The sequence below is a fragment of the Mobula hypostoma genome, chromosome 17, assembly GCF_963921235.1.
Source record: "Mobula hypostoma chromosome 17, sMobHyp1.1, whole genome shotgun sequence".
In the NCBI taxonomy this organism is placed as follows: domain Eukaryota; kingdom Metazoa; phylum Chordata; class Chondrichthyes; order Myliobatiformes; family Myliobatidae; genus Mobula; species Mobula hypostoma.
The window spans coordinates 41,564,434-41,591,929 of NC_086113.1; the positions used below are offsets into that span (position 1 = coordinate 41,564,434).

Below are 27,496 nucleotides of genomic sequence, written 5' to 3' on the forward strand. Positions count from 1 at the left end.
ACTGCCAAAGCCTTTGGGCTGTAGTATCATAAAATGAGAGAGAGGTTACAAGTTAGCAGAACACAGCTTCTAAACTTTACAAAGCTGAGGCAGGGCCTTTGACCAAAAATATTAACATTGTTTTTCTTCCCACATATGCAGCCTGTTCTTATTTTTGACTGACAGCATTCTCAATTTAAATAAAAAGCTTTTTAAAAAAATATGACTAAAGGAGAAAGACAAAATTAATAAAGTCTCACACCCACAAAGAGCGAATTTCACCGAGAGACATTACAGCGAGTTAGAGTCTCAACAGAACATGAAGAATAAAAATGTACCCTGTCTGATTGTTATTTCCATGAGGATAATGAGCACAGATATCTATTTTCCACTGATGGGAATTCTGTAGGAAAGCAGGACGTCTTTTGTAGACCCAGACAGATTACACCCAGAGTTTTGAACGTGCGGCTGAAAAGATTGTGGAGGCATAAGTACTGTAATGAACTTTCAAGAATCACCAGATTCTGGAATGTTTTGTGAGGACTGGAAATTACACATGTCACTCCACTTTTTAAGAAGGGAAAAGGCAGAAAAAAGGAAATTATAGGCCAGTTAGCCTGACTTCAGTGATTGGAAAGACATCTATTATTAAGGATGAGATTTTGGGGTACTTGGAGGAACATGATAAAATAGGCTAAAGTCAGCATGGTTTTCTACAGGGGAAATCTTAGCTGATCAATCTGTTGGAATTCTTTGATGTAATTCTTTGGCTTTATAAGGCATTGGTCAGACTGCACTTGGAATATTGTTAGCTGTTTTGGGTCCCTTACCTGAGGAAAGATGTGCTGGCATTGGAAAGGGACCAGAGGGGGTTCACGAGAATTATCTCAGGAATGAAAGGATTAACATATGAGGAGTATTTGATAGCTCTGGTTCTGCGGTCGTTGATGTTTAGAAAAATGAGGAGGGATCTCATTATAGCCCAACAAATATTGAAAGGTCTGGTTAAAGTGGAGAGGATGTTTTCTACAGTGGGGGAGTCTAGGATCAGAGGGCACAGCCTTATAACTGAGGGACGTCCATTTACAGCAGAAATGAGGAAACATTTCTTTAGCCAGAACGTGGTAAATCTATGGAATTCATTGCCACAGATGGCTGTGCTGGCCAAGTCATTGTGTGTATTTAAGGTGGAGATTGATAGCTTTTTGATTAACGAGGGTGTGAAAAGTTACAGGGAGAAAGCAGGAAAATGGGGTTGAGAGGGATAATAAATCAACCATGATGGAATGCTTCAGCAAACTCAATGGGCCAAATGGCCTATTTCTGCTCTTACATTATGTCTTATGGTGTTATGACATTATTAAGATGAAAATTTTTGATACTATTAAAGAAAATCCCTTATTTTGGAGTGATTGTATGAAAGATAATCATTAAATTTAACTAAGGACAAAATAGAAAAAAGATTCTATACTTGCACTTCGTAGTTTAGTACATTGCTGATATTATGCTGTGCTAAATCACGTAACTTGTGCTTTGATGATGAATTGGAGCATTCAAATATTAAACACAGGTAATTCAGATAACTGAACTTCATCTTCCATTCAGTTATATCATGGCTGATCTGTACCACATTGCCTGTAACATAGCATGAGCTCATAGCCTCCAAAAGCATACTTAACACAAAGCTATCAATCAATATTCTCAATTTTAATCGACCTAGCATCAACAGCTTTGTGCAGAAAGAACATTTTAGATTTCCAATACTTATTTTATGATGAACTGCTTTGTGACATCATCTGTAAAAATATTACCAATTGTTCCACTCCCTTGCTCAAGGGAAAGGTTTCCACTGACACAACAAATAATACAATCATTTCAAGTGTTAATTGGAATATTCTTCAGCAGTTGAAGTAATGCCAGCATAAACAATACAACCTGTTCTCATCATTTTATCTTTGATTTGAATGACAAAACTTGAATGCATAAAGGTTTACTCATAATGCTGCTACAGTTTAGAGCCAATTAAGTGCTTTTCAAAGTTTGGTTGCTCTTGTGAAAAACACAAGCTAATTAGTTCATAGCAAATTTCTCATAAAAAGATATGAGATAATGAGCAGATAAATTGTAATAACAATTTTGCTTAAGAGATAAATATTGATCAGAGAGCCACAGAGAACTCCCCTTCACTTTAACGTTACTGATGAGTCACCACCAAAACAATGTCAGTGACAAATTGCTGTTAATTTGCTTCTGCACATACTTAATCATTCGTGACCTGAATAATGTTTTGTTTCTTCGTAGCATGTAGGACTGCTTCAATTGCGGATGTCGTTTTCTTGGTAGACACGTCTGATGATATTGGAGTAGCCAACTTCCAGTTAATCCGTGGTTTTCTACAAGGCCTAATCAATACACTGGACATAGCAGCTGAAGGTGTCCATGTTGGCTTGGCTCAGTACAGTGTCTTACCAAAAGAAGAGTTTAAACTAACAACCTATCCCAGCAAGAGTGACATCTTGGATCATGTAAGATCAATGCCCTATGAGGGGGGAAGAGGAAGAAACACCAGCACTGCCCTTAACTTTGTAAGGGAAAATTATTTTACAGCACAGGCTGGCAGTCGTGTCAAGAAAGGAATCCCCCAAATTTTGTTTTTGATTACTGCTGGTAAATTCCAGAATGAGGATGAGGACAGTGCAATCTCACTGCGTCGTAATGGTGTTAATATTTTTGCCTTGGGCACTGGGGATGTCACCAATAAAGAGCTGGAGAAAGTTGCTTCGTATCCCTCAGATACCTTTGTTTTAAGATTAGAGGACTTCCTCATGCTGTCGCCTGCTGCAGACATCTTGCAGAATAGGATTTGCATGGAGGTCATCACTCAAATCTCAGAGGCAACTGTCGAAAATGACAACATTAAAGAAGGTTTGAAGAAGATGTTGTAAATTTTCCATGAATTTTGTCCCATAACCAGTCTGATAATTATTGTTATTGATTGCACATTTTATTTAATATAAACCTTATTCAAGGGTAGAGTTCAGTTTTTAATTGTTCAATATATCTTTTAATCCCTTCTGTCTAACTACTATTGTCTAGTTTTAACAAAATGTTCAAATATTTTAAATTCTCTAGTTTACAATAGTCCTAATTATTGAAGTTTGATTTAACGCTTTATGCCTCAGTTTAAAAAGTGTATATGCTATATAAATTCAATATTAATCTTTCCATATATAGAAAGGTCATTCTTATAGTGCCTGTCAAAATTTTTATAGAAAATGTAGCACATTCGAAGAGTTGCAAGGCAGGAAACGTACCAGCTAAGTTATGCAAAGAGTACTGTCACCAACACCACTATGATAATGTCTAGGTAATCTATATTTTTAAGATGACATTGATTGGAACATCAGAAAAAAATTCCTAAGTAGTACCATGAGACCTTTTTATCCATCTAACGGAGGCGAGGGAGACTTCATGTGATAATTCATCAGAAAGACAACACAAAAAAAGCAGTGTAATCCTCCCTGAATATTGCATGTTGTCAGCCTAGATCTTAAATGGAATAGTCCTTTAACTGCCAGTCTGGTAGTGATTGTAAGTAACTGCCAATCCAACTAACATCCCGAATAGGAGCGAGGGAGGGAGAGAGGGAGATAAAATTCCAGTAATTTCACTATTATCCCTGCCAATATGTGACCTCTGACTCATTAATATGATTGAAAAATAATTGCTATTGAATTAGCCAAGTTAGCTACTGAGTTATAAGGACAATTTGAAATGGATGCTAAACACTGAGCTTGTCAGTTTTATCCGCATCTCATAAATGAATAAATGGAAACTTGGATTAAAGGGTATTGAATTCTTCATAGCCTGATCCACTTTGCTAATACTACTTTATACTGTACATATTGGATCCAAGAGAAAGGAGGAATCACCAATAAGATCTTGCCTTTGAACCCGGGACACAGTGTTCTCGACCGACAGATGAGAAGGTCAGATGCACTAGCATTTGGCCAATGAAAAGGAGCTCATTGTTAGTTATCTCTCAAACTGCCAGTTAAAGTATGCATTGTTCCTTTGATCTTGTTCAGTATGCAGTGAGATAAGTTAGTTTGTAATTGCTCTCACTTGTGTCAGTCAGTGCTAGATTTTCAATATTTGTTTGTACCTCACATCAGAAAAAATAATTATGCAACACCTAGATAGTATTTGGAATCAAATGGCCTAACAAGGTGGATTGAAATTCAGTGAACACACATCAAAGTTGCTGGTGAACGCAGCAGGCCAGGCAGCATCTCTAGGAAGAGGTACGGTCAACGTTTCGGGCTGAGACCCTTCGTCAGGTCTCGGCCCGAAACGTCGACTGTACCTTTTCCTAGAGATGCTGCCTGGCCTGCTGTGTTCACCAGCAACTTTGATGTGTGTTGCTTGAATTTCCAGCATCTGCAGAATTCCTCGTGTTTACGTTTTGAAATTCAATGGTTGCCTACAAAATGTAAACAGACAAATCTGAAGAAGAAAAAAGATGAAAATACCTGTGTATAGTACATAGTTGTGCAACTAAGTATAATGCTTGAGTGGCCAACTGGTATTCATTGCAGAGCTAATATATTTCCCAAGTGATACTCAATATGGGATGTTCAATGCTATTGTCTCAGTACACATCCCAACTTTGGTGTGTGTCCTCATTGTTCTTTAGTACCTAAAGTGATTCTTCTTTTTCAGTCTGTACTAAAACTGAAGAAGCTGATATTTACTTTCTTGTTGATGGGTCGTCCAGCATTTCAGCAGAGAGCTTCATGGACGTAAAAAAATTCCTGATCAAGGTTATTAAAGATTTTACTATTGGTGCAAATCAGGTTCGTGTTGGGGTTGTCCAGTACTCAATGATTCCAAAAATTGAATTTACAGTCACTGCATATACCAATAAAACTCGTTTGGAGGAAGCAGTTAAAAATATTAAACAAATGAGATACACAACTTGGACAGGCAAGGCATTAAGTTACATGAAAGATCTCTTCAGCGAAGCAAAGAAAAGCCGTGAACATGAAGTGAACCAGATCCTGATCACTCTCACCGATGGAAAGGCAGCTGATAATGTAGAAATTCCTGCAAGAGAACTGAAACAGCAGGGAATAATCTGTTATGCAATAGGAGTAGGGGAAGCAAACAAAACCGAACTTGAACAGATTGGAGGAGGAACTAAAGAAAATGTTTACTATGTCACTAACTTTGATGCATTGGATGATATAAAGAATAACATCGTGCGGGCAATCTGTTCACGGGAAGGTAAGCATTGGATTTGAAAACACTTCTAAGTGGTGACTGAGAATTCTTCTGTTAGCTTTATCGTTCCCTGGTATCTCTGTTATGTTTACTATGAGAAATAGTACAAGTTATGGCTGTAAAATTGCATAAGAGGGCCCAAAGAAGAATGGTATTTGTAAAGAAAGAGGAGGATTTATAATTGACTTTGATCTTTACAAAGGATAAAACTGAGTACTGAGCTCTGGCCTTGACATACCTCTTCCTGCATAGTTCTAGATCATTACTTTTACTAAATGGCTGATAATCTTATTCTGTTTTTCCAATTATACAGTACATTAGTAAAGAACATAAAAGTCAGAATAAAAATAAGATTGTTGGGATCCTAGAAAATATTTGATGTTGAGCAATTCTATTAAGTGGATAGTTAGAGCAAAGTATACCAAACAATTCACCTATTTGCCTAATCAAGAACCTTTAGCCTGCAGTTCCCATTTTCACCTCATCGGCCACCTCCAAACCCATAGAATAAGGGTGAAAAGCAATCACCCCTGGCACTGCTGATGTATTAAGGATTACACATTGCAAAATCATTCACTTCAACCTCAGGTATTGCAAACTGTTAATAGAAGGATAAAGACTATGATTCTCAATTTCTGCCTGCTAGAAGTTTCCTCATCATGTGTCTGGATCCGGTCTCGTCATATACATACAGTTAGTTTGAAATGATTTGCAATAATTGCATTATGATTGTACAGTGCATTTGCTAGGATGGGAGAACATGAACAAAGTACAAGATTCATAGAATTACAATTGCTTTTCTCTCACAGCCTGCAGCAAGATGGGGAAGAGTGACATCATTTTCCTAATCGATGGATCAGAAAGCATAAGTACCACTGATTTTCAGAACATGAAAGTGTTTATGTATAGCATTGTGAACAGGACCACTATTGGACAAGAGAACGTGCACGTGGGTCTAATACAATATGCTTCAGGCCCCCGTCTAGAATTTAATCTTGATAGATATTCATCTCAAGATGATATACGCAAGGCAATCACTACAATGCAGCAAATAGGAGGAGGGACTAAGACTGGCTATGCCCTGAGCTTTGCAGAGGAGTACTTTGCCCAATCTAAAGGTGGTCGGCCTGGAATCCCACAATATCTCATAGTGGTCACTGATGGAGAGTCACAGGATGCCGTCCTGGACCCAGCAACAGCCATCAGGGATCAAGGAATCGTAGTGTTTGCCGTGGGTGTTTCGAAAGCCAACACAAGTCAGCTTCTGGAAATTGGAGGAGCTCAAGATAAAGTTCATTATGTTGAAAACTTCACCCAACTCAAAGATCTGGACCGAAGAATATACTGGGAAATCTGCGGTCACATTGACAGTAAGAACATTGAATTATTCTTATAGAATGACAAACAAAAGATTAATTTTAAAATAATCCTTCTTTAATTAGAGGAAGATTAATAAGCTTGTTAATTTGTGGCCAAAACTCAAAACTTTTGGCATGCTTTGACTATGAAATAGATGTAAAGCAGGGGTTCCCAAACTTTTTTGTGCCATGAATCAATATCAATAAAGCAAGTGGTCCATGGGACACATGTAGGGAACCCCTGATGTAAAGGAATTGTTAATTGGCAGGGACTTAAATAGACACTGTTGGAAATTTATTTGGAGTAATTTTATAGTGGATAATTCTAAGAGTTGGGACAGATCCTTTGCGCTTGGATTTCTATCACCCTCAGCTGTCTGAAGATATTGAACACTGAGTGCTTCTAATATCACCCATGGTTCCAACCATGTGGGTCAAACCAAGGGACACCTTTTTTTTGTACAATCCCTTTCTCAAGTGACCTGGCACTAAGTTCCTACTGCAAGTTGTCTGGCATCATATCAGTTTCAGAATATGGGTATTGTACATGATGTAAATGACTTCTTCCTTCTCTCCTGCAGCCTGTCTGAAAACAGATGAAGTAGATATTGTTTTTGTAATTGATGGATCAATTAACACAGAGCCAGACGAGTTTCAGCAGATGAAAACTTTCATGATAAATATGGTGAACAGTTCAGTTGTCTCCTCCAGCAATGCGCAGTTTGGTGCCATTCTGTACAGTGATTCACCTAATATTCAATTCCAGCTGGGCCAGTCTGTGAGCAAAAGAGACATCATCAAAGCCATAATGAAAATGAACTTAGCAGAAAAAGCTGTCGATATTACACCCGATCTTGAGCTGGCAAAACAGCTTTTAGCAAGTGGACGCCGAAGTCAAAAAGTTGTCTCACAGTTCATCACCGTGATGACTAATAGGAAAGACATATATTCTTTGCAACGATCATTATTGGAAGACATTGAACAGAGTGAAGCCACTGTCATCACCATGAGTCCATCCAGTGGCCAAGAAGAAGCACTCGTGGGAGTACTGGACGTTGATAAAAAACGTTTCAGTACACAAAGTTTAAAAAGCATGGTTGATGTAATTAAAAACATATCACAGCTGATTTGCGATAAAACAAATCCAGGTAATGTGTATAGATGTACCTTTGAGTTGAACAAAAACAATGTGTGACTAGTTATAACATAGTTACTAACCTGGGAGTGCTTTGCATTTTGTATTGACATTGCTGTTGGAGGATGGGGAGCTGAGAGATGGACGTGGGGTGGCGATGTTAACCCAGTACGATCTTGGCTACCTTTGGGTCAGAAGTGAAGCTTACAAATTTACCTCATGTAAACAGATCTTTTTACTTAAAATGGAGTTGTCTGTTCACAGTCCTCATATTGACCATGCATATTAATTAGGAAGGTAAGCAAATCATAAAGTTTTGATTCATGTGGTCTAGGAGGCCTTAAAACATGCAGATGTAAACCATTATGGAATGCAGCAGGACAGGCAGCATCTCTAGGAAGAGGTGCAGTCGACGTTTCAGGCCGAGACCCTTCGTCAGGACTAACTGAAGGAAGAGTGAGTCACTCTTCCTTCAGTTAGTCCTGACGAAGGGTCTCGGCCTGAAACGTCGACTGCACCTCTTCCTAGAGATGCTGCTTGGCCTGCTGCATTCACCAGCAACTTTTATGTCTGTTGCTTGAATTTCTAGCATCTGCAGAATTCCTGTTGTTTGCATTATGGAATGTGATATGATTAGATGAAGTTCTTTCTTAGAGGCATGCAAGATCAGTTTAGTTGACAATGTAAGGACTTGCCTGTGCATCCATCATTAAGGAAAGTGACTAGGTTTAGAATTATATCTGACTAATATATGTAGATTAAGAAAGAAGCTTGGGCTCCTTCATTCTGTAAGATTGAGCGGTTAGCGGGCTTATTGGACTTCTAGAACTGGAATTGTGATCAGTGCCAAGGATCTCTGAGGACATCCAGGCCAACTGTTGTGAAGCCAGAGTTGCCAATGAGCAGAAAGGCTACATAGTTGTTATCTTATCAATTTTTTATTATATTTTAGACTCGTTTTGCTAATCTTTCAAATGACTTATTATACTTCGATAATATGCTCTGTTGCAACCTTGAAGTATTGTTTCTCCCACTTTGATCTGAATTCTTCAAAACCCGCTTATTTCTCTTTTGTCTTCCACACTAAACTCAACAAATCAGATAATCAGGTTTTTACTGTTTCTTATATTTCCAGCACCATATTTGTATTCATTTCTCTGTCTCCTCCGATATTTAAAATTTAATTGGTTTATGTTTCTGCCAGACAAACCTTTGCCCCTTCTCTCAGCCAATACACATCAAATCTGTACCTTTAAAGTCTCCAGCTGTCCATCCTTTTCCTTTTCACCCCTCACTGTCTCTATAGCCCAATACTGAATTCATTTCTGCTGATGGAAAGCCATTGACCTGAATCTTTATTTTTTTTATTTCTGCCCCCATGAATGCAAACTGAAATAATGATTACTTCCAACATTTTTTGTTTTTGATCAAGCTGGCCAGAATCCAAAACATTTTGTATGAGGACTGTTTATTTGCTGTGAAGCATACTCTCCATTGCCATGCAATTGTAATCATTCTTGGGCATTGGAGTGACCTTCTAATGGTAAGGAGAGATGTCAGGATTGTTGTAGAGAGTGGGGGAAAAAAAGCAAATTAATTGATCTATCTGCTCCTTGGCATTTATATTCCACATTGTGTCTGAAATGCCCTGCAAGCCGAAGTGTAAGGGTCAGGGATCAATAGCTGACAACAAAGAACGTGGGTCAAGAATATTGCCTTCATAAGCTTGCTTCATTCTTCTACGCTCCTGTGAATTAACTCCTATCCTATTCAATCTTTCCTAAAACTCAGGTGCTCAAGGCCCATCAACAAATTTTTTCTGTACTCTTTCAATCTTATTGATACCTTTTCCCTTTGTAGGTGACTAGAACTGCACACAATCCTCCAAATTTGGTCTCTCCAACTTCTTATACAAATTCAACATACCAACCTCTGTACGCCATAGGTTGACTTATGACGGCCAATGTGCCAAAAAATCATTTTACAACCCTATCTACCTGTGAGTCCACTTTCAAGGAATTATGGATCTGTATTCCCAGGTTCCTCTGTTCTACCACACCCCTCAGTGTCCTTTCATTTGCTGTATAAATCCTACCCTAGTTAGTTCCCCAAAACTACAACACCTCACACCTGGCTGCATTCAATTGCATCTGCCATTTTCATCCAATTTTTCCAGCTGGTCCAAAAGCTTGGATTGCCTTCTTACTGTTCATTACACCCCCAATCTTCCTGACCAGTGGAACTTTTTCAAAGTCTCTGCTAAAGTCCATTTAGACAACACCCACTGCCTTTCCTTCATCAACTTTCCTGGTAAGTTCTTCAAAATACTATAAGATTGGTTAGACATGAGATACCACATGACAAGTCATGTTGATTGTACATAATCAGGCCCTGTCTATCCAAATACTTATATATCTATCCCCTTAGAAAACTTTCCAATAATTTACCCACTACTGATATCAGGCTCACCAAGCCTATAATTTCTGAACTTTTTCTGAAAGCCTTTCTGCAACAATGGAACAGCTTTTGCTATCCTCCAGTCTTCCAGCATCTCACCTATGGCTAAGGGCGTTTTAAATACCTCTGCCAGGGCCCCTGTAATTTCTAAACTAGATTCCTGCAAGATCCTAGTGGTCACATTGTCAGGCCCTGGAAACTTATCCAGCCTAATTTTCCTCAAGACAGCAACCACTTCCTCTTCTGTAATCCATATCCTCATTACTATTTTGCCTGAGTTCCATATACTGTGTCTATCGTCCAAGTAAATACAGATGGAAAAAATCCATTTAACGTCTCCCTCATCTCCTTCAGGTCCATGCATAGATGACTACTCTGATCTTCAAGAGGTTCAGTTCTGCCCCTTGCTATCCTTGTGCTCTTATTTCTTGAATAATTGTCTTGAAGCTCATGGAATTATGATCGCTAAATCCAAAGTGTTACCCTGCACACACTTCTGTCATTTTCCCTATCTCGTTTTCTTATAGGCAATCCAGTAACACACTGTCTCTAGTTGGGACCTTCATGTATTGATTATGGAAACTAATGTGTCTGCTATGACCACTAAATCTATATTCTAAGGGTGGCAGAAACCATGTAATCAATATCTACTCTAATGGCTTCCTTACTAGCAATGCAGGAATGTTTCACCAATGATATATTGTATTACCGCCAATGTGTCTGTCATGAATACTAAATTTATATTTTAAAGGGACCCAGAAACCATATAACCATTTTGAAGAACATGAATCGGTCACTTTCATGGGAGCTGTAGATAGGGGAAGGAAGAAAGGAGTATTGTGGCCTGAGATAAATCCGTAACTGGTTATCATTTTTTTCATAGAATGCGTCCTCGAGAGAGCAGACATTATTTTCCTCATGGATGGATCAGGTAGTATTAATAACGTTGATTTTGACAACATGAAATCTTTTCTGAAAAGCCTAATTGACGTCTTCACTATCGACCCAACTGAAGTCCAGATTGGTCTGGCGCAGTTCAGTACAATGTTCGAAAAATCAGCTGACTTAAGAGATTTCTCAACAAAGAAATCATTGCTGGCTCGACTTGACCAAGTAAATCAAATAACAGGAGGTACCACAATTGGATTTGCCCTGAAAAATGTGGTCTCCATGTTCACAAAGGAAGCAGGTAGTCGGAGTGCCTCTGGAGTGCCCCAAAACCTGATTGTGCTCACCGATGGAGACTCACAAGATGAAGTGGGTCCTCCAGCTGATCGCTTGAGACAAAATAACATAAATGTATTTGCTGTGGGTATAGGGACAGTAGCACAGAAACAACTTCTACGAATCGCAGGGTCCAGCTCAAACATCTTTAAGGTTCAGAATTTTCAAAAACTCAAGAAAATTAAAAAAAGGTTCATCCGCAGTATCTGTACAGAAAGGCCATTATCAGGTGAGTGAATAGTTCTTTTTCTTCCTTTTATTTAATTGATCAGTGTTGATTATGACTGTATACTGATTGTCAGGATTATATACGTAAAATTTCTACAGTTTTGCAATATGGTGTAGACTGGTTATGCTATCATGGGACCCCAAGCACATTTGGAAACACACCTTGCCAGTGCTTGAAATAAATACTAACAAATTGGTATGAATAAAACCATAAAATATTTAAATTAATGTGAAAAAGCTCACTTATTTCCTTTAGGAAAGGGAACCTATTAGACTTTCTTCAGTCATGCTATTCAGTAGCACCTTTTGCTTGATTCTAAGATACCTTTTGAAATATGCCAGTCTGTTATCTCCACTTGTAAGTTATGGTAAGAAAATATAGCCAAGTCTTCACCCTGAGAATGAATGTATTACTTATTAGCTTCTAGAAACGATGAATAGAAAGAATAGTTTGAAAAGTAGAATAACCTCAGAGAATGGGACAGGAATTAAAATTGGAAATGGAATTGGTTTAATATTGTCACATTTACTCATGTACATTGAGAAAGCTTTTCATGCATACTGCTCATAAAGATTAAATCATTACTCAATGCATTGTGGTAGAACAAGGTAAAATAATAACAAGGCAGAATCACAAACACAAGAAAATTCTCGGGTGCTTGAAATCCAAAGCAACAAACACAAAATGCTGGTGGAACTCAGCAGGCCAAGCAGCATCCATGAAAAGTAAAGCACAGAGTCAACAGAGAAAGTGCAGTGCAGGTAAATACTAAGATGCAAGATAATAAAAAAATGGATTATGAAGTCAAATGTCCATCATAGTCATACTAGGGAACCATTTACTGGCTTTACAACAGTGGGATAGAGGTTGTCTTTGAGCCTGGTGGTATATGCTTTGTAACTTCTGCCCAATGGGAGAGAGAGGAAATATCTGAGGTGAGTGGGGTCATCGATTATGCTGGTTGTGAGGTAGTGAGTGATATAGACTGAGCCCATGGATGGAAAGATGTTTTCTGTGATGTACTGAGCTGTTCCCACAACCTGCGGTCACATGTAGAGCAGTTGCTATACCAAGCTGTTATACAGCCAGGTAGGATGCTTTTAAGGTGCATCAAGAAAAATTGGTAAGGGTTGATGGGATGTACCAAATTTCTTTATCCTCCTGAGGAAGTAGAAGTGTTGATCATGGTGACTGCATGATGGGACCAGATTAGACTATTAATGATGATGTTCTCTTCTAGGAACTTGAAGCTCTTAACGGCAACACCACTGACGTACAGCCTGTGCACTGAAGTCAATGACCAGCTCTTTTGTTTTGCTAACGTTGAGGGAAAGTTTGTTTTCATGACACCATGTTATTAAACTCTCTATTTCCTTCCCATACTCTAGCTCATTGTTATTTGAACTACAGCCCATTACGGTGGTATCATTTGCAAACTTGAGGATGCAGTTGTAACAGAATCTGGCCCCTGGAAGGACATTATGAAATCTTGGCTCTGTGCCCTATTCTGTGATGGATGTTTAATCCAAAGAGATTCATATGACTTCAAGCTGGTCTAAAGTGTCTGATAACTTAGTAGGGAGTCTGATCTCCACTGGTCTCTCAAAGGTGATTGCGAGGGACTTCCCTTTCCACATAAATAAGCAGTGAAACAAAATAACGCTGTCATTAAATTGCTTGGAATGTTGAATCACAACACTGTTCCCTTTTGATGTTAGATATACATGGCACTATCAGTAGAATGAACAATGAGAACCTGCTAGCTGCTGATGGCACTGGAACATGTTTGTAAACAGGTTCTTCTTTTTTCCAGTCTGCTCCGTTGATATTGCTATGGGACTAGATCTCAGTAAACAGGTGGGGTTTCCAAAGTCACCTGGCAGTCAGCAGAAACTGCAAATGCATCTGAATGGCATCATTGAGAGAATGATGGATCTTCGCAACATCAGCTGCAAGTCCGGCAAAGGCATTGCAACTAAGATTGGAATTCACAGATCGAGCTTGGGTTTTGATTTGCAATTTAAGCAGTATAAGTCTAATGAAATAAGGAAAGAACTAATGTCAATGCAAAGTGACAACGAGGTCTTGAATGCCGATTATCTGCAATCGTTTTCAAGGCTACTTCATCTGAAAGCAGAAGGAAATGTGAAGGTAACATTTGATAAGTCAGGGAACACGATATTTGCAAAAAAGAAATCATTGGCTAGAACTGATGTTAATTCATTTCATGTGCTATGGTAAAATTGAATAATTTATTGGGATTAAGTTTTATAGGCCTGGAAGAAGAGATTCATTGACTGCCTTCTCTTTGCTAACTCAGCATAGAGCTAGTAGCATAGTTCAGAATACCAGATACTGCATACTTAACTTGAAATCCTCAACATATTTTAGTATTCATGGTTTCATCTCTCCTTTGTTATTCTGCTTTTGTATTTCTCAAATCTTCTTTATTCCTATATAGTTGGAATCTCCACTGCCCATGTATCTTCTGGCACCTTTTTGAATCAAATTTTGTATGATCTCCCCATCTGAAATCTCCTCTGCAAGAAACTCTGTCATCCATCGTGTCGTTATGATCAAGAAGATATGTATTCCAATCTGCTTGTTTCTGTAATTTCCTTTATCTGTATTTCTCTGGGCATTCTTCTGCCTGTCCTTTTCTATAATCTGTTCTATTACTAGATCCATTTTCATATAACCTCCCCGAAATGCAAATCCAGCTACTACATAATAACATTAGTTTTCATATTATCCACAGGTTTAAAAAATGAATCACAGAGTAAAAGATGAACTGGGAAATAGTGATCACAGTAAGACTGGATTTATCATCTAGTTTAAAATTAAGAAACTTGGGTCTGAGCCAGATATAAAGGAAATTACAAAGGACTGAGGATAGAGTTGGCTGAAACAGATTAACAGATTAAACAATGAATGAACAATGGCAGCTGTTCAGTGAGATAGTTAATGATGTGAGCGATGTAATTATAAACACATCCGAATGAGGTTGAAAAATGAGGGTGGTGAGAGAGGATAGAATGAACCAGCCAGGGCTAACCCGAGGAGTTAAAGAGTGTACTGAGTGGAAGGAGAAAACATCTTTGATGACAAAAATTAGTAATAAACCCAAAAATAAGGTTAAATTTGGATTCCAGTAAAGGTGGATTAAAATAAAATCAACAAAGAGAAAAATAAACAGTTTGAGCAAACTAATGGAAATATACAACAAAATAACATTTGGCGTGACTTTATGTATTGAAGAAAGGAGGAAGTTAGACCTGTGGCGATACTAATGGGGACTAGAGAAAAAGCAGAAGGGTTTAACCAACATATTGTTCATTCTCCATGGTAGAAGATACTACAAACATCTCAGAAATGCTAAAAAATGGAGAGGAGTTAAATTGTATGTTTGGATGAGAGTTTAGTTGGCAAGGTGAGTAAGTTTACAGTCTCACTAAAATTGCTGGAATAGTGGATAGTTAAGAATTTTTTAAGTTTATTTTTTATTTCGAGCCACACTGCCCAGCAACCCATCAATTTAACCCTAGCCTAATCAGAGTCCAATTTAAAATGACCAATTAACCTACTAATCAGTACATCTTTGGTCTGTGGGAGGAATCTGGAGCACCTGGAGGAAGTCCATGTGCACCTGGGAAGGACATACAACTATCTTACAGAGGAGTTGTAATAGTGTTATGCTAACTACTATGTCGCTATGTTATCTAAGACTAAAATAATCTTGTTCAGCTGAGAAAGTGGACAAAGGAATAGCAGATGGATTTTAACTTGAATAAGCACGAGGAATTGCATTTTTAGAAGTTAACCAGGTCAGGGTCCTGGAGAGCATTAGAGAACAGATGGATCAAGGGGCACAAGTACGCAGTTCCCTGAAATTTGTGATACAGGTAGACAGGATGTAGAAGAAGTTGTTTTTCATAATTGCCTTCATCGGTCAGGTCATTGATTACAAATGTGGATGTCATGTTACAGCTGTACAAGCCATTTGTGAGACCACATTTGGGGTATTGTAAATGGACACTGTCCAGGGCAAGGGCATCTTAAACTAAAGATTATACAGTAGGTTTAGGATGGTAGGAGAAAGATATAAAGAGAATCTGAAGGGCAGAGGTTGCAGGAGATTTATGGAACAAGATGCCAGTTGAAGTGGTAGAGGCAGATACAATTACCGCTTTTAGAAGACATTTAGTATGTACATAGATAGGAAAACTTGAAAAGGATGTAGACCAAATGCAGGCAGAAGGGACTAGCTCAGGTCAGCAACATGATCGGCATGGATGAGGGCTCATTTCCAAAAGGAAATCTGATTGGATGAGGATTAACCAATCAGGAGGGACTGATGACGGGGTATATATACCACCGGACTAGACATGACTAGGCAACATCCCTGATAGAGATGGCAGACTTTGTCATCAAAATATCAGTGGTACCTGTACCTGGCTGGAAGTCAAAGAAATATTTATTTGCTTGTTTCCCATGCTGAGTGAGGGGGTAAGAAAGTTGGTAAATGGTGTACAAATGGAGAAAATATGCAAAAGGTTCCGTTTTAATGGAAGAATGATGAAACAGGAAGCTGCACGAGAAAGGGCTTTCAGAGCACTGTACATGAAACACAGAAATCTAGTCTACAAATGCAGCAGGTACAATCAGCAATAGAATGTTGGGATTTATTTTAAGTGACCTGGGGTGTAAAATAGGGAAGGCCAACTGCAATCATACAAGGCACTTGTGGAACCAGTTATGGACAATGTATATAGATTTTGTACCCTAGTTTAAGCAAAATTATATTGTCATTGGAAGCAGTTCAGAAAGATAGTTGTAGAATGGAGGATGTGTTTTTATGTCAGAAAACTGAACAGCTTAGGACTTGAAGTTTGGATGGATGAGAGATGACTTTGATGAAATATACAAGATTCTTCAATGGCTTGATTATAACAGGGTTATAATGTCTAGATATGAACGTCTAGATATTTGGCTGCCGGTTACCAGTGGTGTTCCACAAGGATCAGTGTTGGGGCCGCTTCTTTTTACATTGTACATCAACGATCTGGATTATGGAATAGATGGCTTTGTGGCTAAGTTTGCTGACGATACGAAGATAGGTGGAGGGGCCGGTAGTGCTGAGGAAACGGAGAGTCTGCAGAGAGACTTGGATAGATTGGAAGAATGGGCAGAGAAGTGGCAAATGAAGTACAATGTTGGAAAGTGTATGGTTATGCACTTTGGCAGAAAAAATAAATGGGCAGACTATTATTTAAATGGGGAAAGAATTCAAAGTTCTGAGATGCAACGGGACTTGGGAGTCCTCGTACAGGATTCCCTTAAAGTTAACCTTCAGGTTGAGTCAGTAGTGAAGAAGGCGAATGCAATGTTGGCATTCATTTATAGAGGAATAGAGTATAGGAGCAGGGATGTGATGTTGAGGCTCTATAAGGCGCTGGTGAGACCTCACTTGGAGTACTGTGAGCAGTTTTGGTCTCCTTATTTAAGAAAGGATGTACTGACGTTGGAGAGGGTACAGAGAAAATTCACGAGAATGATTCCGGGAATGAGAGGGTTAACATATGAGGAACGTTTGTCCGCTCTTGGACTGTATTCCTTGGAGTTTAGAAGAATGAGGGGAGACCTCATAGAAAGATTTCGAATGTTAAAAGGCATGGACAGAGTGGATGTGGCAAAGTTGTTTCCCATGATGGGGGAGTCTAGTACGAGAGGGCATGACTTCAGGATTGAAGGGCGCCCTTTCAGAACAGAAATGCGAAAAAATTTTTTTAGTTAGAGGGTGGTGAATCTATGGAATTTGTTGCCACAGGCGGCAGTGGAGGCCAAGTCATTGGGTGTATTTAAGGCAGAGATTGATAGGTATCTGAGTAGCCAGGGCATCAAAGGTTATGGTGAGAAGGCGGGGCAGTGGGACTAAATAGGATAAAATGGAGCAGCTCATGATAAAATGGCGGAGCAGACTCGATGGGCCGAATGGCCTACTTCTGCTCCTTTGTCTTATGGTCTTATGGTCTTATGAATGTCAACTATATGTCTGGAAAAATTCAAACAGGGCAATCTTTGAAGATAAGATCCATCATCTGACTTTCCATGCCACAATTATACTTGAACTTGAATTTTCATTGGTGTTTTAGGTGCCTGCATTTTCCTTGTATATTTCAGGGTGTTAATGTATTGTGTAGAAGATCTATTCCAAACACTTATTTCAGTGATAAGGCATTCATACAGGAATTTGTTGCAGTTTTGCTAAACCCTTCATGGTTCTTTACTGTAAAAAGAAGTGAATAGTTGGTGACCTGCATACAATGGTTTCCTAGAGTTGAAATACCTATTTTGATTGTACATTTTAAACCCTCTCTTTACAGGTAATAGTAATATTTACAGATGGAATAGATGATGAAATGAAAAAATTAAAGGAAGTATCAGAAAAACTCCGACATGATGGTAACTTGCTTGGCATTTACATACAATACTGCTTTGAAGATATTGTGAGCACTAAATGTTGGGATAGAATTATATCATTAACGAGAAACCTTCGGGAATGTGATTTTATCTGTTAAATATTAAATGCTACATATTCAATTTGAACCCAGAGATCATATCTTGTTTTCAAATCTCAGAATATTTTCAGATATTTGGAAGAAAGCAATTTCAATGCAGAAATGGAAATGAAATAAAATAGGGAACATTTGTTTCTACTTTAGTTTGTAATGGCACTTTAGCTGAACAGTTGAGTGGCTAGTCAGAGATTATATCAGTTTCATTTTGCTTCACGCTGTGCCAACTTTCTCCATGATGGTAAATGATTTAAAGTATAACAGAAGAGTTTCTTTTGGACTGTGCTTTTAAATATTTACACTTAGGATTTGTTTAATTATTACACAAAGAGTGCCACAGTAAGAGCTAAATATCAGAGGTAAGGTGAGAGTGATAGCCCTTGATATCAAGGCAGCTTTTGACCAGGTATGGCATCACGGCACCCTAGCTAAAATAGAGTCAATGGGAAATAGAGTGAAAACCCTCTGCTGGTTGGAATTATACTTGGCATGAAGGAAGATGATTGTGGTGGTTGGAAGTCAATCATCTCATCCTCAGGATATCACTGCAGGAGTTCCTCAGGGAAGTGTTCTAGGACCAACCATCTTCAACTGCTTCATCAATGACCCTCCTTCCGTCATAAGGTCAGAAGGGGGAATGTTCATAGATGACTGCACAAGGTTCTGCACCATTCATCATTCCTCAGATAGTGAAGCAGTTCATACCCAAGTGCAGCAGGACCTGGACAATGTCCAGGCTGGGACTGACAAGTAGTAGGTAACATTTGAGCCACGCAAGTGCCAGGCAATGACCATCTCCAACAAGAGAGGCTCTAACCATCATCCCCTGACATTCAGTGGCATCACCATCACTTAATCACCTACTATCTACATCCTGGGGGGTTACGATTGACAGGAAAGTGAACTATGGTCAAGCCATATAAACACCATGGCTACCAGAGCAGGTCAAAGGCTAGGAATCCTGTCGCGTTTAACTCACCTCCTGATTTCCTAAAGCCGGTCCACCATCTACAAGGCTCAGGTCAGGAGTGTAATGGAATACTCGCCACTCGTCTGAATGAGAGCAGCTCCATCAACACTCAAGAAGCTCGACACCATCTAGTACAAGGCAGCCCACTTGATTGGTTCCCCTTCCACAAGCATCCAATCCCTCCACCATCGGCAAACAGTTGTAACAGTGTGTACTGTCTACAAGATGCACTGCATTGACACACCGAAGTTCCTAAGGCAGCTCCTTCCAGACCCACGACAACTACCATCTAAAAGGATGAAGCCAGAGATACAGGGAATGCCACCACTTGGAAATCCCCTTCCAGTTCACTCACCACCCTAACTTGGAAACATATTGCCATTCCTTCATTGTCGCCGGGTCAAAATCATGGAATCCCCTCCCTAACAGCACAGTGGGTGTACCTACACTTCAGGGACTGCAGCCATTCAAGAAGCGAGCTCATCACCACCTTCTCAAGGGCAACTAGGGTTGGGCAACAAATGCTGGCTTAGCTGGTGACTCCCACATCCCATTTTTAAAAATAAAAGTGAACTAACTTTCAGTGATGATGAAAAGGCAGCATAAGTTATTTATCTCACCAAGTGATCTTTATGCACTGCAAAATGGGTGGCAAATGTTTCTCCATGGTGTATGGAATAATGGTTCAGACTATCAGGAAAAAGTAGATGAATAGAGGGAAAGTGAAAGAGGGAGAGAGAGAGCATTTAACTCATAAAAGAATTTGCACCCAAGTTTATTCATCTATCTCCTTGCAAATCATTCGCCCCTTCCTAGCTCTACAGCATTCTCCAGCAGTAATGTGCTTCTTCGATCCTAATCTTCACCATTAAGGATAACCTTTGTTTTGGCTTCTGCATCCTGATGAGCCTCTTGGCACTTTATAGTCCTAACACCCTTCAAAAATTTGGCATTTCTCTGACTACAGACTTTTGGCATTCTGTTCCTCATTTCCTCCAGATGCCTAAGCCCTAAGCCTTAGAAATATATTTTTTAAACTTCTCAGTCTCTCTTTTTCCCATAAAAGTTTACTTAAAGCCAACCACTTACCTGGTTTATGATTTGTCTAGTTAGGTCCTGTGGCACAAGCTGGGAAGTTTTCATGCATCAAAGGTTTTGTACAAATTATTGTATGTAATATCTTCCACCCTACAGAGCTGACTTCTTAAAAAAAAATCATGAGTGAGATTGCCCAGACACCAAAACTCATCCAAGGTTCACAATGTATGTGACATGCAGTCAGAAGCAACTTCCCATGTACACTCGATGGTGTCAAGGATGTGTTATGCACATTTTAACATTATTATGCATATGAGTAGTGCAGATGACATGAATCCAAACCTGGTCTTATTTGGAGAATGAGTACATTCAGGATACTCTGATTAATATCTTTTTACATGTAAGTGAGCTGCCCAGTATCTGGGCAGCCGTCACCAAGACTCAAAGCTATAGGATTCCCTTACTTCATCTCTTTGCGTCTCTTGGACCTCATTTTCCAAGCCTGACTCTTGACATTTTTTGTCTGAACTCCACTGAAAGGAGCTGAAGCAATGGAAAATACTAGCCATGTAATGTTTCAGAAGAATCAACAAGTAAGTAGACAATTCATGAACAAAATTTCACTTATGATCCTGGAATGTGTTAAAGTGTAAAAGTCCAAGAGAAACATCTTAATTAATGTAGGATTCAAGAAGTTGAGGATGATTTTAATAATGGACAATCATTGTTTTTTCTTCTTTCCAAGTGGATATCCATGCACTGATCTTCGTTCCACTGGAAGGAACAGAAAATGCTGACAAAATTGCTGAACTGGAGTTCGGAAGAGGGTTTGGCTACCGAAAGGAACTGATGATTAACAAGCCAGATATTGGAAATGCATTATTATCAGAAATTGTAAGTGATTTTGTAAGAATCAAAGGTTATCAGAGTTATTAGAAAATATCTGGAAAAAGCTGTTTATTGATTTAGTCAACCGTTTTTTACAAATGAATCCTTTTTAGAATCAATAAGCAAATCAGCTATCTGAGAAGTATAATGGTCTTTAATTGATGAACTATATCACTGAACATGTAGATGGTTTAATGCCTGATTTATCATACTAAATCAATATATAATATCTAAATGACAAATAACATCCAGATAAAACATATTCTGGACCCACAGTGTATATGAAATGCATCTACTCTAGGTGTGTGCAGTGATATCAAGGATATGTTGTGCATCTCTTAATATCATGAATTCCAAATTAAATTGCACATCTGAGACTTGCAAATGTCATAAGTTTAACTAGAAAATTAAGGGTAGTTTCCATTAAAAGCTTTTTTTGCCTGTTAGTGAGTTTCCTGGCATTTTATCTAGTCAAGTGACCTTTTGAGAACATTATGATTCATGTCTGTCTGTCACACATTAACATCTGCGCCCACAGCTGTACTGAATTTGTTTGGATTGGCTCCTGTGCTACATGGTGGGATGTTTTACTGCACCAAGGGTACTGTATAAACTGTTATATTAACTTACTTACAATTTGTACAGCATCATTAATGCAAAGAGTAGGAATCAGCATCTATTTGGCTTACTTTAAATTAATATGTTTATTGTTACGTAACTTGCAACAATCAATATCAATTGAGACATGTTATATACAAACAACCAAACATTTATTAAACATGGATAAACAATAAAAAAAAATGAAAACCTTAACCTTATGCAGCCATTCAACAACTCGTCACTCGGCACTGGTTCTTAAAGTGTTAAATGCAAAAACAGTTCTTAAAGCGATAAAGTCAGATATAGTTCTTAAAATGGTAAATTCAAAAGTCCAACAGATTTATACATTCAATTGGGAGAGACTTCTCTGGAGAAGGATTTCTTCACAGACGTGACATTCCTGCTGGTTCTGTCCAAAGGATTCACGATGCAGTAAATAAACTGTTTAATACAACTGACCTTAGTTTCTAGAGAGCAAACCTTTGCACTTTTTACTCTTTTGGGAAGAGTTACTTTGGCAAGTAGCAGGTCGCTACTCCTTCAACGAAGACTCAATAAGATCGATCCTGTGTTAAACTGTCGAACGATGCTAACTCCTCTCAATCCTTCGGTCCTGTACGTCGATAAAGTCTTCACTCTCCCTTCTACTGCTGGAATAGGGTAAATCAGCACATCTAGCCAAAATTTTCAGTCCAATAATATTGTGTCTTGCAACAGAACGCAACACTCCATTTTAAAAATGAAACTGTGTCATAAAAACAAATACACAACGGAAATGGAGACACAGTACATTCTAGCTGGAAATCTAAAAACTAAAAACTAACTGCGTCATTTGGGGTCTCCCCTTTATATACCCATGGTGCTCATGTCATCACGTGACCTCACATCAGCGGGAAAATTACATCAGGTGACCTCCAAAAGACCATTACATCATTCTCACAAAAAAAGCACAGATCTCCTTGAGGCATGTAACTTTATATATCATAGAGGCCTTGAAGCTAAAGTTAAACTTCAATTGACACGCTTATACTCCTCGTACATGATTTGAATCCATTGAAATAAGTGAGCATAACAGGCATGCTCATGTGTGTCATAAGAGGGAGGAAGTTAGAAGGAGGTGTTGTGGGCAAGTTTTCTACACAGCAATTGAAGGTATTGGGACCAGGTTGACAGGGCGTAATGGTGGAAGTAGGTAACTTAATGGCATTTAAGAGGCTGATAGGTAGACATGTAGATATTCAGGGAATGGAGGGATATAGACACATACAAGCAGTTCAGTTCGGCATTGTGTTTAGCACTGACACCATGGACAGAGGGGCCCATTCCTGTGCTGTACTGTTCTACGTTCTATTTCACATGTATTCGTACTTAAGCTGCTAGCACGTCAACCTATTTCAAAGTTTCAAAGTACATTTATTATCGAAGAATGTATAAATTATACAACCTTGAGATCTGTTTGGTTACATAGACTTAAAGCAAGAAACTCGAAAGAACCAATTTAAAAAAAATAAAGACCGACACCCGATGCACGTTGAAAGGGGGAGAAACCTCAAAATATACAAACAGTAGAAGTGAGCAAGAACATTCTGAACCAAAATGAGTCATTAGGTGCGAACCCTGGAGCAGCCCGCAATAGGCCCAATGCCTTGGTATCAGTTCGTCATGTTAGCAGGCACAGAGCACAGAAGTCGGGGCAATTTTCATAGCCTCAGTGCCATGGAGAGAGGAGTGAACATCCCATCTATCTGGGCCGGCGTTTAAATTGTCCAAACAGCGTATTGTACCCCACACTAGGATGCTATCATCATCCTCTAAAAAGTGCAGAAGCATCTTTTTTGAGGCTGACTCTAACTTTGTGTAATTATCCAGACCTCTGACACAGAGGATGAACCACAATTTTTCTTAATATATTGTATCTGCAGTTTGCATATCTTTTATAATGCCCTGGAATTAGAGCTGAACACTGTAGTAAAGGTGTCTTCTAAAGCAAACCCACTACAATTTGCCCTTCACAATGGTTAAGGAGCTTAATCTTTCTTCGCTCACATCATAAATAAAAATAAAATAGAAAATATCTTAACCTTAAAAATGTTCTTACTAATGATTAATCTTTCTCAACATATTTTCTTGCAGGACACAATTGCAGAGAGAGAATGCTGTAAAATAATTTGCAAGTGCTCAGGGGAATCAGGAAAAAGAGGAACTCGTGGAAAAAGAGGATCTTTGGTAAGCCAAAGATTGTATGCTACTCAACAGAATAAGGCTTCTTTATGTGGCTCTGATTGTTTGTTGATTAAGTGGCTGAACCTTTGAATATTAAACATTATTGTGTCCCTTAAACAATGGAAGTTGGGGTGTGCAATGTCAACTGAACTTCACTGATGTCAAAGTTCAAAATCTCATTAATGGTAAATTCACTTTTCCGTGTAAGTGAAGGGGGTTCTTTCCTGTGGTAACTTTTACTTTGAAAAAGGCACACTTGACAACTTCATGCCCAAAGAAATAATTTTATCTCGAACATCAAAAACTGATATGTATATACAGAGGCTTTCACAACCCGTACGGTGCACTATGTACAAAGCACACCAGAAGTAAAAGAACAGAAGTAGAACCCCCTCCCCCATTATCCTAATTAGCATTAACTTTCTTTTAATAATGCTCACATTACAACACTTCTCCCCCTTTAAAATCCAACATCCCCAAATGTAAAAAACTAGGAAATAAAAAACAGTGGTGTTATTAACTTGCGTACCCCTGAAAACTTATACTAGTATCCCAGCAACAGTTTACCAACACAAAACATCTGGAAAACATGACAGATTCAACATTCAATCTGACAACAACAAAAAAACCTCTCCCGTCAAAGATTCGGTCTGTTAGGAGGTTTACGAGTGGGCTGTGATCTGCGCACTGCCCCCGGTGACCCAGCAGGCACCACGGGTGATGGTGTTTTGGGTGGGTCTGGTGTTGGGGGCATGAGAGGGGTCTGTGTGTCTACGTGAGAATGTCCATCCTCCTCAGGGGACCCCGACCCCTCTGCCAGCGCCTTGCCCTCTGGCAAAGTCACTGGTGGACATGTTTCCACCGTAGTCTGTCTCACAAATGGAAACTCCATGGAACTGTCCGCCTCTGATCCGGTATCATGACGCAGGTGCACATGGTCCTGATGTCTGCGGAAAACACGCCCATCAGTCAGCTTAACAACATAGGAGATGGGACCACCCTGCTGAAGAATAACCCCAGGCAGCCATTGCTAATTGTTTCTCACATGGACATTGTCATCCGGTTTTAACTGTCTCTCTCGTGCATGTTGATCATGTCCCTCCTTCTGTTTTTCCTGCTTTCTCTCCATTTTTGCCTTCGTGTCCAGGTGCAGCAGGTCCGACCTTGTCTTGGGCCTGCACCCCATCAGCATCTCTGCTGGAGTGCGGGCAGTCGTAGTATGTGGTGTGAGGCGGTATTTAAATAGGAAACATGAAAGCTGCATGCTAAGAGAGTCCCCTGTCACCCGCTTCAGGCCTTCCTCCACTGTCTGAAAAGCCCGCTCAGACAAACCATTGGAGGCTGGGTGGAAAGGGGCCATCCGAATGTGATGAATTCCATTCTGCTGCATGAACACACTGAACAGCTCACTGGTGAACATCAGGTCATTATCTGTGACCGGTGTCAGACAACCCATGGACTGCAAACACTTGCCTGAGTTTGTCTATGGTTGAGGGGGCTGTGATGTTGCTCATGATGTGAGCTTCGATCCATTTAGAATGCACATCTACCATTACAAGAAACATCTGCCCCATAAAAGGGACAGCAAAGTCCAAATGTAGCCAAGACCAGGGGTGATCTGGACACCCCCATGGGTGCAAAGGAGCTGGTGGTGGCATATTCTGATTAGTCTGACATTGCGTGCATGATTTTACCTTGTTCTCCAGATCCTGATCCATTCTTGGCCACCAAACGTAGGATCTTGCAAGGCTTTTCATTCCAGACACTCCTGGCTGAGCCTCATAAATTTGCTCCACAATCTGTGAATGGCCAGGGGGAGGCACGATGACCCTCGCCCCCCCAGAAAATGCAGCCATCCTGCAGACTCAGTTCTGTCTTGCGTTTGTTTAGGCCTGAGTTCCTCTCCTTCCATGACCCTGGGCCAACCTTGTAAAAGAAAAGCCTTGACTTGGGACAGGACTGGGTCCCTCTCTGTCCACTGCTTGATCTGGTTCACCTTTACAGGTGTCTCTGACAGCCTCTCCAATGAAAACACAGTCTCTGGAGGCACATATGTAGCAACAGGTGTCTCAGGTAAAGGTAGTCGACTCAGTGCATCTGCACTTGCATTATCCCCATCCGCTCTGTACACTATAGTATACTGGTAGGCTGACAATGTAAGAGCCCAACGCTGTATCCTGGCTGAGGCTAGTGGTGTGGTGCATCTAGTCTCACTGAACAGGCTTATCAGTGGTTTATGGTCAATATAAATTGTAAATACATGTCTATAAAGGTACTGATGAAAATGTTTGACTGCAAAAACAATGGCCAGACCTTCTTTGTCTAGCTGTGAATATCCCTTCTCAGCAGCTGTCAGGGTGCATGAAGCAAAACCGATAGGCTTCTCTGAAAGTTCCTCTATGCGAGAGAACTGCCTGGACTCCATAGGGCGAGGCATCGCATGCAAGGGTGATCTCCTTCTCTGGGTCATAGTGAACAAGCAGCTTCGCTGAATGGAGAAGTTCTTTCACTTCCTTGAAAGCTTTCTCCTGCACTTCACCCCACTGCCACTTAGTGTTATTGTGAAGCAGCTTGTACAGTGGGGTCAAAACCCTTGAGCGGTCAGGAAGAAACTTGCCATAATAATTCACCATGCCCAAAAATGATCTGAGTAACATGACGGTCTTGGGGCCTGGGGCCTCCTTAATAGCTCTCACTTTGTCCTCCATAGCGCAAAGCCCCTCAGCTGTGATCTTGTGTTCCAGGTAAGTCACACTCGATGCCAGGAACACACATTTTCCACGTTTCAACCGCAGCCCTGCATCTGAGACCCTCTTCAGCACCCGTTCTAAATTAGCCAGAGGCTCCACCTCCATAGCCCCATGATCAAAGTATCATCAAGGTACACTGCTACGTGCAGAATCCCCTGCAGCAAAGTGTCCTCTGTCCTTTGGAAAATGGCAAGGCTGGACGCCACTCCAAACACCAGGCAATTGTACTTGAATAATCCCTTGTGCGTATTAATTGTGACACACTCCTTTGAATCCTCGTCGAGCAGCAGCTGTTGGTAGGTGTGGCTCATGTCCAGCTTTGTGAACAGCTTACCCCCTGACAGGGTCACAAACAGATCATCCACCCGTGGCAATGGGTATTCCTCCAGTCTAGAGACCTGATTCACCGTAAGTTTATAATCCCCACATATCCTCACCTTTCTGTCTGCCTTCAAAACTGGAACAATGGGAGCTGCCCACCTTGAAAACTGGATGGGCTCAATAATGCCCAGCCTCTGTAGACGTTCCAGCTCCTCTTCGACTTTGCCTTTCATGGCATAGGGCACCGACCTGGGCTTAAAAAATCATGGTGTAGCCTCAGGGTCGACATGGAGTTTCACTGTCACGCCCTTCAGTGATCCTAGCTCGTCCCTGAAAACATCACTGTACCACTGCAGAATGTCCTCTGTCGTGTGTGCATACTTAATTTCATGCCAGTTTAGCCGGATTTTGCGAAGCCAATCGTGGCTCAAAAGACTGGGCCCCCTGCCCTTAGCTATCACTAGCC

General features: G+C 39.9%; 1 protein-coding gene across 1 annotated transcript in view; it reads left to right on the top strand.

Annotated features, from left to right (window-relative positions):
• Positions 1-27,496, top strand: part of LOC134358003 (collagen alpha-6(VI) chain-like) — a 154,352-nt gene that overhangs the window by 41,108 nt on the left and 85,748 nt on the right. Inside the window, 9 exon segments of the mRNA XM_063069863.1 lie at positions 2,281-2,904; positions 4,702-5,265; positions 6,072-6,632; positions 7,202-7,768; positions 11,096-11,665; positions 13,479-13,816; positions 18,049-18,127; positions 20,994-21,142; positions 23,870-23,962. Coding sequence (XP_062925933.1) covers positions 2,281-2,904; positions 4,702-5,265; positions 6,072-6,632; positions 7,202-7,768; positions 11,096-11,665; positions 13,479-13,816; positions 18,049-18,127; positions 20,994-21,142; positions 23,870-23,962 — 3,545 coding nt within the window.